Source organism: Octopus bimaculoides, chromosome 13 (assembly GCF_001194135.2).
Source record: "Octopus bimaculoides isolate UCB-OBI-ISO-001 chromosome 13, ASM119413v2, whole genome shotgun sequence".
Classification (NCBI taxonomy): Eukaryota; Metazoa; Mollusca; class Cephalopoda; order Octopoda; family Octopodidae; genus Octopus; species Octopus bimaculoides.
The window spans coordinates 64,843,822-64,857,211 of record NC_068993.1 but is presented as its reverse complement, the minus strand read 5'-3'; the positions used below and the strand labels follow the sequence as shown (position 1 = coordinate 64,857,211).

Below are 13,390 nucleotides of genomic sequence, written 5' to 3'. Positions count from 1 at the left end.
ATAGATAGATATAGATAGATATTTCTGTGTTAGTTTCATATATCTAATGAAATTAGTTATTTCCTTTTCTCTATTTTATATAATGTAATACTTTTATTTCTATCAATGTATCAAAATCAATAGCACATTCTGTTTTACTTTATTATCAGATATATTTTTAATATGTACCACATCCATATGAAACAACAACTTAATATCTCAAATGACATCTTTTTGCCATTGTATCACATCACACCATATAACAGTAACATTAACAACAAAAATAACAGCAATAGCAGGAAAGAGCACCACCAACAACCGACTGCTCTAAGCTGTCAGTTTCACCGAATAATACAGTTAGATGCCAATTTAGTGTACATCATTCCAGTATGGCCAAATGGTTAAAGAGATCACTTTCCAATCACAAAATTTGATCCATTTGCATGGCATCATGAGCAAATGTCATTTTCAATTTGCTTTGAGTTGAGTCAATGAAACCAGGCTTATGGAAACATTTGGAAGGCCCAGTGGATATTGTTGCACCTGTATTTCAAATGTCAAGCCATATCATAGCCTGATTCTGAGGATAATATAAAAGATATATGTATTTGTGAAATTGTCATCCATTTTGCAAACTAATATGTTGAGCTTTTGTAGTTCAGGTAATTTTTGAAAGAGAGATCTACTGAATTGACCTCATAATATACCTTGTAGTATTTTATATTGAAACAATATCTTTCCAATATAACATAACTCCATCTCATTTCTACTACATTGGCATGGCTATAGCATATAGATTGAAACAACTAAAAAAAAATATATATTCCAAATTGTTGTTGTAGCTATTTAGTCCCAGATCAACTCTTTTATTTCTAGTTAGTAAGTAACCATGTTATTATTTACAATATTTGGTGTTAAAATTTGTGAAATTGTGGGTAAGTTGACTGGTGGTGTACACTTGCTTTGCAGACATACATGCAAATACACACACACACACACACACATATACATGCATACATACACACATACATACATACATGCAACAATAAAATGCAAACACAATAGACCTGATATAATGATTTGGGATAGAAAAGAGAAACTGTGCGGAGTTGTGGAAATTAGCTGCCCAGCGGATGTTAACATAAAGCTAAAGATCAGCAAAACAGAGAATACCTACTCTGAACTATTGAGAAATCTGCAGTTATTCTATCCAGATAACAAGTTCAGGTTTATACCTGTAATTATTGGAGTACTGGGATATGTAATACACTGCATAAATACCAATCTAGAGAAATTAGGCTTCAGAAAACCAGAAAGGAGAAAGCTAATTCAAAAACATCACTGGAATTGTAAAAATCTGTAAAACTTTCCAGAAGTTTATTGTTTAAGTATGAGTATGTCTACACATGCTTAATACTTAATCAATAAACCTCTGGAAAATACACACATAAAACCAAACATACAAAACTGCACATATACATACATGTATGTATGCACACACACACACACACACACACATGCATGCGTACATACTACATATCATGGCGTTGAATACAGGCATGATGGTAAGGCGATCTTTATATTCTCTCAGATAAAGAATACTATTTACCTTTGAATAAATGCAACGAAACAACATTTTGGAAGAAAAGATCGTAGCAGTAATCGAACAGCGAAATTAAGTTAATACATACCATGTGGCAAATTACTACTACATATTACCATAGCAAGACAAGTATCAGGAGTCAGCTATTGCAGATCATGGATCTATCGTGAGAAATTCCAGTAGACTTTTTCGAACTGAACCAAGACCAATACCAGTTCTATAGAAAGGTCAGGGAAGATCCATCAACAAGCTACATGAAGAGACTAAAAGAATATTGGGATAAAAAATGCTTAATATTCTCAAAGTTTGCAGAGAGACAATTATGCCAAGAAGCTTCATTTGTTGAAAAGAAATGCACCACTTTACCAAATGTAATCACTTATCCAAAATGATAATACTTGTACTGACAACATAATAAACTTTGTCCATGAAGCGACTGTGAATGGCAAGAAGTAAGATCAAGACGTGAATGGCAAGAAGTAAGATCAAGACAAGCATGGCAGCAATGACAAAGCACCACCATTAAATGGACAAGCGGCAGTTGCTCATATTCTCCGAAAACAGAAGTGAGGAATACGAAAATTAAAATTGCAGCTTGCATAGAGTTCTAAACAGAACTTCACTATTTACATGCATAAAGCACTGTATAAAAGAATGATCCTGACAAGTGTTGAGGAAAAATCCTCACCAATCTGATGTTATCCATGAGTGGGGAAATTGCGAGGGAGCAACTAAAATTCAAATTCCCAGTTTTTGGATAATAAGTGTTCTACTATATTGTGCAGTAGTAACTGTGAGCCAAAAGATGAGAATAAAAGACATGATCCAAAACATAATACAGAGCAAAAATAGATATATTTGCTCTAAAACAACATCAACAGAGTTGGGAAATAAATTGTACAGGTGGAAACTCATCAAATGGGAAGTGAAAAGTGAATTCAAGAACTGCCAGTTATGACTGCATGATAGATTCTCCAAATTGTTTGATAATTACCACCAAGAAACACTCACAAGCAAACAGAATGTCCTCAAATACAACCTATGAAAAGTAAGTGAAAAGCTTCATTATGTTAAAAATTTACAATAGATGCAAAACAATAAACTGCAAGTTGCCTGAAATCCAGCCTATCCTGTAAATGCTGTGTATTGAAATATGAAAGGCTATACCATCAAGGTATACCATCAAGGTATACCATCAAGGTATACCATCAAGGTATACCATCAAGGTAGTAAATGATCCTCCCAAAGAGAACCTAGAGTCACTGAGGTGGGGAATGTGGAATATAAACAAAGAACACATTTGCGATACAGCATGGTTAAACAACCTACAAAGTGGGTATTGTGTAAATGCCTTTCCCAAAATGTATAACAACACCAGTGAAACACTCTTAACTGTCATTATGAAACTTTCAAATGGAGAATCGCCTAGAAGAAACCGGATATTATGCTACTGGTAGAAAAAAACTCACTCTCCAGAATAATTCTCACAACTCTGTTAAAAACAATGGACACTGAATTAAATTGGTTGACAGTTGCACAGATTACATCTGAATCCATGAAGAGAGAGAGACCCATGTGGTCAAACACTACTGGCCCGTAACATCTTGAATCTTACGGACAAAGTATACACAGGTTGTTTGAATGTGTTTCTTTAAGATCATTGCCAAACAAATGGAATAATAAGCAATGAACAGGCAGGAGGAAAAAGGGAGTCTGGGGCTGTGCTGAACTGCATCTTATCAACAAAGCTAACCTTAAGGAACTATCATTGTAACCGTCTAACAATATGGCTACACTCGGAGAAATATTTAACTGTCCCTTGTTCATAGATGCAAGAATCACTACATCTTCCCAAAGCAGCAGCTACTATGGTTAATGCTATTGAAAGATTGACCACAACACAGTTATCCTTAACAACCAAAGCAATACTGTTACAAATGCTATTCAATGGGAGCATTCCAAGTTTATCTCTAATGTTGTTAGAGTGAAACCCCTTGTCAGCCCCTGGCAGTATTGTTGCGGAAGTACCAAGGCTTCACATTAGGATGGGCAGAAAAGAATAAAACTAATTTCACCCACACATTTTTGGTTAATGGCCTACTGGTAGCATGAACAACAAGAAACAATTAAAACTTGTCACAACATTCTCACAGGAAAAAAAGAAACAGAGTTTGGTCAAAATGAATGCTCACACATGATAGTCAACTGAGGAGAGATTATTGACCAGACAGCATGAACATCAATGGCTTGTCTATCTCCCTTGTCTTCAATGATGAATATTTTATTAATATCTCAATATTGATGAAAATATTGTATAAGCTGTGAGTAAAGCCATAATAACAAAAGAATACTTCAGCAGACTCCAGGAAATATGGAACTCAGGAGTTATTTGCATTCAATAAGACCATACTTCATAATACTGCTGCAGTGCTTGTGCTAGTACCAACATTTGGGATATTAGACTGGACACTTGATGAAATCAGCAGAAATGTGTCAGAACTTTTGAAGAACAGCATCTTATTTAATTTTAAATGAAAATTGAAAGTAAAAAGACACAAGTCTTCATGGCTAAACATACTAGTCTTCTTCATCGTAATCACGGCAATATGCACAATATAGGATTATGAAATAAATAAACAAGTATATGAATTATGCTTGGAAGCTGAGCCTAAAGCACGGGATTTACGCAAAGGCTGAAAAGTCTGTGGTACATCAAACGTCCAGAATTAAACTTAAGTGCAAAAGATCTAAACAGACAAGGAATTATATGCAAACTAATAAGTCAATCATTACACTCAACGAATGGGAACACCACCAAACAGACAACATTCAGCTATAACATCAAGGTCAATGATGGTCATCATCATCATCATCAGCAGCAGCAGTAGTAGTCAATCTGCTTCTCCCACACTTACCATCACAGAACATCCAGCAACAACAACAACAACACCATTAGTTGTGGGAGCAAACTCCAGTCACAATAAAATAATGAGCCTGTTAGAAAGAAAGAGTGAGGGAAAAAACCCCAATCAAAGGAAACATGAGTTTGAAGAGAGATGCCACAGGTGTGTTGATCAAATCAACTGTGCACTGCTCGAAGGAGTAATGAATAATTGCTACGCAGGACATCCCAAAGCCCAGATCTTATTACAGGACACTGGTTAAAAAATCTCTTTTATCAATAGAGATTGAAGCTTTTTAAATTCTTTCCAGTCCCTAGAATTATCTCAAATTTTCTAAACTTAAGTAGATTTGCATGATGATGACAAAGATCACATTAATTTTCTCAAGAAAGTATTAATGGGAAAGTAACAAGACCCTAAACTTATGTAATCTTGACCAATCAGAAATGAACATTGCTGACATAGCAGAAGTTGTAATTGATTGTTTCCATAGGAACTGACTTAAAACTATGTGACAGGATATGTTTGTGCATGTGAATGTTTGTAGTTGTGTGTGTGTGTGTGTGTGTGTGTGTGTGTGTGTGTGTGTGTGTGAGTGAGAGAGAGAGAGAGAGAGAGAGAGAGAGAGCAAGCAGGAGAGAAAGAGAGAGAAAAAGAAAGAAAGAGTGAAAGAGAGAGAAAGTTTGTGTTCATGTGTCTGAATGAGTTCGTATGAGTGTGCTTATGTTGTGTGTGTGTGTTTGTATGAAATAGCCTAATTCTTTAAAGACATTAGAATGAAATTTGGTGAGTCCAAACGTGCATTTTTGGTGGTAAACCATGAAAAACTTGTGCCCTTATTGAAGAAACTAAACATGAACAACCTAGAAATACACTCTTACATACTTTTAGGGACAAATACACATTAATGTCTTGCATACTTGGAGGCATTAATAAATCCCAGAGTAAAACCTATTTGAAACACATTTAAACCTTAGTATCAGCCATAACCCGAAGTCGAAATAAGCACAATTTCTCACTTTCTTGGCAGCACCAGTGTGAGACATGCTTTGAGGCAAAATTAAACCATCGTATTTGACTACTTGTATTCACAACTAGTGTCAGACAAACTAAAATGCACAGCTAAATGCCAGTGTCAATAATGCTACTCACATTGATGTTTAGAGTAATGTAATAATGTATTTTTTTTAATTAGTTAATTGCATTTTATTGACTGTGGCTCCACAAAACTGCAGGCAGGTGTACAAATGCAAGTGTACAGATGTACTTTGATTCAGAGTATATTTATTGTCAAATAATAAACATTTGTAATTAGATTCACAGTCAAGGACCATCATTGCAGAAAGTAAGCCGATATAAACTTACTTGGAACAGAATAATAGGATCCTAAGAAGCCGTGACTTCCATTTGAGCTCTTTGAAGAGAATATAACCATTAGCTTTTTCCCTGTTGATGTATATGATGGTTTTGCCTCTCCACAGGACATTCCGAGAAAGCGGTTTGGTACTAAATCACCTGAAAAGAGCAAAAATATTTATTTTTGTACAGTAGAAAACCTTAATGATATACATATATGGATGCTTGTATGCATACATACATACATGCACACATACATACACACGTACATACATACATGCATGCATGCATGCATACACATATATACATACATACATTGACTGGCTGATTCGTAGATTACAAGTGCAATCTGTGAGTGGAACAGTAAAAATATGCAAGACTTTTCTCAAGTTCCAAATGTGAATTTGTCTGTGTTAACTTCATCCCAAAGATGGAGACTTGTATCTTTGTTGGAAACCGGCTCCCTCCTCAGTGGAAAATTTATAATAATTAAAAAATAGAAGAGACTTACTTACATACATACATACACCCATACATACATACATACATACATACATACATGTATACGTACATATATATATATTTTTTTTCTCACACATTTGTATGTTCTGGTAAATGTTTAAATTTTCACCTTTTTTTAAAATTTTGTATTTTTGTTAACATCTGCAGAGATTTAACTTTTGCCATGTGTCACAAACACAAATTCCTTACTGTTTTAAAATAATGAAGATGGTAAAATTGGTAAAAATTATGTTTTGTATTGAGAAAAATTCATAACAAAATTCATTATTTCAAGTTATGAAAATTTTTAAGCATTTGTATTCTGAACAAGAATTTTGTTCACAGCCAACCAACTTTTTCTTCGTTGTTATTGGTTTGTCTTAAATGAGGTCAGATCAAGCAGGCCTATGATCAAAAGCTTTCCATCCATGACCATCCAGTCATTTTCATATATGCTGAGAACTCAAGACTATGTCAACTAACATGTCCTTTACTACAACTATAAGATCTTTCTAGCAGGTTGAACCATCATGGAGAGATTGCAATGTTGGCTTGTCTAAAGAAGAGACATAAGTCTTTAATTCATGGTCAGACATATTGAATTTTTGTTTGGGCAGTGTAGGACCACATTATCCAGTCTACCTTTCAATTATTCACCCTGTCAGGTGCAATTTGAAGGGGATCTGACTTTCTCTAAAATGACAAGGGACCATTTAGATGTTACCCCATTACTTCACACATTCTTCATTTATAGACAACTCAATCAAGTGAATCCTTTAAACAAGACCCTCTTCTCTACTGTCAATGATATAATATTTTGGTAAATCATTATTTTTTTTTTATTGCTTAGTCAGATTAAGGATAGAGTGAATGGCCATGTTCAGAGTCTTTGAAACTGACAGGAGGGAAAGGAACCTTCAGACAGGAGGCTTGACCTGAATGATTGCAACAATGGAGTCACTTGAGAACCAAAAGTTGATGCTCAACTGGGAGGTGGATTAAATGTAGCATTCAAGTAGGATGCCGTAGGATTTGAGCTCAGAAGGCAAAGAATTGGAATACCATTCCACAAAGCATTCCATTCAAATAATCCTACAATACACCAGTCTTGACAAATACTTTTTGAACCCCATAAAGTTGAAAAATAATGTTGAGCACAGTGAAATCTGAACTTGGAATACCAGGAGGTGAAATTAGTATCAGAAGATATTTATTGTAATGCTGCAATGACTCTTGCCAGTTCACTGTATACAAGGACAGGATTTTGGAATTGTCTTGTAGCACATTCCTGCCACTGACCTCTATTAATTTGTCTTTATGGTATTTAAGCTGACATAGAAAAGATACTGAGCGTATCTAGCTGTGGCAAGAGGACACTGTGGACAGAAACCTTTTATTTTGTAGCTGATGTCCTTAAATGTTTGAATGTGATGACATTGTTAGAGATGTCAACCATCTCCAGAATTATACAGAAGATTTGCTTCTTGTTCAGTTGATGACTTACCATCATAAACACTTATACTTTCTTCACTACAGTCTTCTTTCTTTGATAGTTTGGAGTAAATTATTGATAATTTCACAACATCAGGGCCATCAGAAGCTATGACCCAGGCGCAGTGGCTGGATTTCTTTGAATTTCTAGAAAATATAAAATGGGATTGTATTAAAAAATTGAACATTATAAAATAAAAAAATCATAAGCAGATATATAGGCACACACATAAAATATATCATCATCATCATCATCATCATCATCATCATCATCAACTTTTAACGTCTGTTCTCCATGCTGTTATGGGTTGGATGTTTGACAGGAGTTGGCCAGCTAGAATGCTGCTGCCTGGGATCCATTTGTCTGGTTATCCTTTGTAATATGCCAAAACCACTTTACAGAGTTCTTTTAATCTAGCATCAGCATGGACGCTTTCACATGGTGCCAACATGAATGCTTTTATGTGGCATTAGTACTCACGAACCAGCAAGAGTAGGATCCCTTGGCTGAGAGAGGGATGTAGAGGACATGCTTGCATGCATGGATAGTCACGAATTTACTTAGCTTGACGAGTGTTCTGAAGCACAAGCCACCAGAAGTCTTGGTCCCTAGACATTTCTTCTGTGAAGCCCAATGTCTGAAGATCCTTTCTCACTGCTCCGTCCCACGTCTTTCTGGCTCTAAACCTTCCATACATTTCCTCCACAATTAGAGATCAGCACTTCTTGATGCAGCTGTCCTCGTCCTCATACATCACATGACCATACCAGTGCAATCTTCTCTCTTGCACACTGCATCTGATGTCTCGTATGCCCAATTTTTCTTTCAAATCACATTCTGTTGTACATGCATATTACCCATCAAGCCTTTGCATGTCCTCAGTAGTCACAGCACATATCTCACTGCCATGTAGCATAGCTGTTCGTACACAGGTATTATACAATCTACTTTTCACTCTGAGGGAGAGGCCCTTTGTTATCAACAAAGGTTGCATCACTTTGGACTTTGCCCAGCCTGTTCTTATTCTAGCAGCTATGCTTTCAGAAGTATCTCTTACACCGCTAAGTTGGTTACCGAAGTAATGGAAACTATCTATGATTTCTAAGAACCACCCCGGATATTTGCGGAGGGAGTCTATTTTCTGTACGTTGCTATTGTTTTATATGTAGCACATCTTTCACAGAGAAAGACTACTTTCTCCATTAACCTTCCAGTGATACTGTCAAACACCACTTATGTATCCATCACTTGCACTGGATACACCATATGGTGTTTCTACCAACACCATTTCTACATATCGAACAGGACCATCGAACTGAAGGGATCAGTGATTTGTCTGTTTTCCTACTTACTAGGATTTTGGTTATTCCTAAATTAACTCTAAAGCCTTTTGATTCCAGACCTTGGTTCTACACCTGAAATTTCTTCTCTACTCCTGGCAATGATTCAGTAAGTTGAGCAAGGTTATCAACATAGATGAGCTCCCAAGGGATCCTGTTTTAAATTCCTCTGTTATGGCCTGGAGGACTATGGTAAACAAGAGGGAGCTGGAAACCAATCCCTGGTGAACTCTTACCCGTAAACTAAATTCCTTGCTCTACTCATTGCCAACTTTCACCTTACCGATAGCTTCCCTGTACATGTCTTGTACAGCTCTCACCAACCGTTCATCTATTCTTAGACAGTGTCCAAGGAGTACTACCGTGACGTTTTATGCTATTCATTGGAAAAGGCCGCAACTGCATGTGCCCCGTGAGTGGCAATTGCACCATGACAACACACCTGCCCATTTAGCGCAGCTTGTGCAGCGGGTTTTGGTTAGGTACAGCATTCCCCAGATCTTACCCCTTGCGACTTTTTCCTCTTCTCAAAAATCAAATCCGGCTTGAAAGGAAATTGTTAGGACGTCGAGGAAATCAAAGTAAATGCGACGAGGCAGCTGCTGGTTATCCAAGAAAACGAGTTCCAGGAATGCTTCCATAAATGGAAGCAGCGCTAAATTAAGCATGTGGCTTCCAAAGGGGACTACTTTGAAGGAGATTAAATGCCAAATTGGTACGTGTTGTAGTTTTGCTTTTATAGTACCAGTCCGTATACGTAATGATCAAACCTCGTACATATGACCTGAATATAATCATATTCATACACATTATTCTGAATCCATTTACATATAGATGCAAATGCACAAGCATATATTATGAGAACTTGAACCTAATCTCACACACACATACATGTGAATCACAGGTACAAACACATACATCCACACAAATATTTCACGTACATACACAAACACACACAGTCAACACATTATTCAAGATAAATAAGACGCCGAGCTGGCAGAGTGGTTAGCACGCCGGGCGAAGTGCTTAGCGGTGTTTCGTCTGTCTTTACGTTCTGAGTTCAAATTCCGCTGAGGTCGATTTTGCCCGTCATCCTTTCGGGGTCGATAAATTAAGTACTGGTTGAACACTGGGTTCGATCTAATCGACTGACCACCTCCCCATCAAATTTCGGGCCCTGTGCCTAGAGTAGAAAGATTATTCTAGATAAATATCTTTTCTTCTAGGAATGTTGTAATTCACTTGAAGTATTGTAGTACTGCAGAAGGAAAAGAAAAGTGAAAATAGGAAAATGCCTAAAAATGTAGAAATTTTAACAAATAATAATAATAATAGTTTTACAATAATAATTGGGGCACTGTCTTGTTAGTAAATGCTTAAAGGAGAATCTGGATAAGCTGGGATTTTCAGAAAAAGAAATCGACCGGCAAATCTGTGAGTGGAACAGTTAAAATATGCAAGTCTTTTCTCAAGTTCCAAATGTGAATTTGTCTGTGTTAACTACGTATCAAAGATAGTGCCTTGTATCTTTGTTGGAAACTGGCTCCTTCCTCAGTGGAAGATTTATAATAATTAATAAAAAAAGATACATACATACATACATACATACATACAAACCATACAAACAAAAATATCTAGCTGTTGATGTTGAAATTCCAATGAAGGAGCCGTGGATCTAGTTTAGAAAATGACTCTTTCTCTATTGGCAAAAAATCTTGAAATAAAACTAAACAATGGCACACACACACACGTACACACAGACACACACTTTATTCACTTTCATGCGTCGGTTTATGCTATGAATGCGAGAAATCAGTATTCTACATAAGAATAAAAAGAATAAAGATCCTTTATCCTGTAGAATCGTAAGGTCGATTTCCCAGACTTCCCGGCGTATATCCTGCTCGCTTTCCTGGAGGAGACACCGGTTCATTACAAGGATATTTACTTTTGCTAGGTGAGTGGATTGGAGCAACAAGAAATGAAGTGTTATGCTCAAGATCACAATCCATCGCCCGATCCAGAAATCGAAAACACAATCTTACGCACATGAGTCCAACACTCTAACCACTAAGCCATGCACCTCCATTGTACTCTATTTATCATTCAGCAAATGAGAAATAAAGACGTATAAACTATTTCAATGAAGTAAAAGGTTAATCCAGAATAGAATTTCTCAGCTGTAATAAAATGAAGCTGATTGAAACTACATTTGTTTCACACGATATGCTTGACATCAATCGTATAACCTTTGACGCTCACTTGTATGGGACCAGTATTTCAGCCGGTATCTTAATATCTTTCAGCGATAACGAAACTGCTTCGACGGTTTTGTTTGAAGACACTTACATAGATGGTTAATTTACTAATCTAGCTAAACGATCCATGACACACAGTCAGTAGATGAGCAACGTTTATCTTATTGAACCTAAACTAGGCAGTCGATGATTCGGAGAATTCGTTAGTTGAAAATCTTTAACGCCGGATCTCTGAAGTCATGTGGAAGATTTCGAATGTACAATTATTGTGCAATTTCTGCGTCAAAAGACATCGTGCACTACTGGTGCTACTTATCAAGTGTAAACTCTGCGCACTGAAGGATCATAGCCGACGAAATTACACAAATAACGTGCTAATATCGTGACGAATTAGAACTTGCTTTCTAATAATGTGACAAATGCTCGTATTTGCTTTATGGCACCGGAAAAAAAAAATACTGGTCTGTGACAAGTACTCTCAGGTTTCCTGACTTTGTAACAGACCAGTGCTATATAAAACACACATACAAAGACATACTCTCAAAATTTAAAAATTGATCAGATAATATCGTTAAAACAGATGAAATTTACCAGGAACCTGTAAGAAATGATGTTAAGTGCGCAAAAATATTGATAATATAACACTTATTTTACTCATTACTTTCGACTATAACGTAAAATTGGTGGTTTCCAGGCGTAAAAGGAAGTTATCGTAAAAAAACAAAAACAAAAACAAACAAACAACCGCTGAAGATAACTAAACTACCGATACAGGCCAAATCAAACAGTAAGTATATCTGATGTTGTATGTATGTATGTCTCTATTTTTTAATTATTATAAATCTTCCACTGAGGAGGGAGCCAGTTTCCAACAAAGATACAAGGCTCTATCTTTGGGATGTAGTTAACACAGACAAATTCACATTTGGAACTTCACCCTGGTACTTGACTGGTACTTTATTTATCGACCTTAAAAGGATGAAAGGCTAAAATGGCTTCGGCAGGATTGGAACTGAACGGAAAGACTGAGAACAAAGACTGAAAAACATTTTTCCCGATGCTCTAAGATTCTTTTGAATAAACCAGATAATGATTGGCAGCATGCATTAATAAGGTTAAGGAAAACTTACTTTTTGAAAGGTGTCGGGAATGATGGCGTATGAAGGTAGTTCTTTGTATGTCTTTGGGCAGTTAACTGGCTACTGCCAATACATTCTTCCGCTGCAAAAAAACAAAGGTTAAAAATAAGTAAATATCTATGAGACATACTTTGTTGTTGTAGAGCCCTTGGTCAGCTTCGACTGATCAGACCAAAGGCATTCCATTCCCTTTAGGGTACGTGAGACATTAATGTCTCTTTCCCTGTTTAAAACATTAGGCAGTGAAATGCGAGAGATATGAATGCTACTTCTTGCATATCAAGTAACAACTCCTTGACTAAGACGATTTTTATGTAGGTTGTCATTATACATATCTTTCCAATCGCCATTTGCTCCGCTTCTTCAGCAGACTAAAAGCTTTCCTCTTAAATCTGTCTAATGTACGGCATTGGAAGACTGATCTTCACTTTTTATCAGACCAAAGTAATTCATCTCTCTAGCTTGTTCGTTGTCGGCCAGGGGCCTATAGTAGAAAACAATTGCCCAAGGTGCCGTGCAGTGGGAATCAAAAACTGATTGGGAAATAAGATTCTTACCCACACAGCCACTCCTATCCCATCTGAAAAAAAAACAAAAAACAAAACAAAACAAAAATCACCGAAATTTTTCATAGTTGCATATCGACTTACTCTCTCTGTTTTATTCTCTCTCACCCTCACACACACATATGTGTGAGCATGTATGTATGCTTGTGTGTGTGTGTGCGTATATGTTTGTGAATGTGCCCGTGTCTGTGTGTTTATACACACACACATATACATACATACATTATATATATATATATATATATATATATAT

The 13,390-nt window shown here is 36.4% G+C and overlaps 1 protein-coding gene across 1 annotated transcript in view; it reads right to left on the bottom strand.

Moving 5' to 3' along the window:
• Positions 1-1,687: 1,687 nt before the first annotated feature.
• Positions 1,688-13,390, bottom strand: part of LOC106867776 (cubilin) — a 426,298-nt gene continuing 414,595 nt past the window's right edge. The window contains exons 21-24 of the mRNA XM_052972560.1: positions 12,563-12,653; positions 7,847-7,980; positions 5,851-6,000; positions 1,688-1,799 (exon numbers count right to left, since the gene is read on the bottom strand). Coding sequence (XP_052828520.1) covers positions 1,744-1,799; positions 5,851-6,000; positions 7,847-7,980; positions 12,563-12,653 — 431 coding nt within the window. The 3' untranslated portion in view covers positions 1,688-1,743. The remainder of the gene's footprint in view (positions 1,800-5,850; positions 6,001-7,846; positions 7,981-12,562; positions 12,654-13,390) is intronic.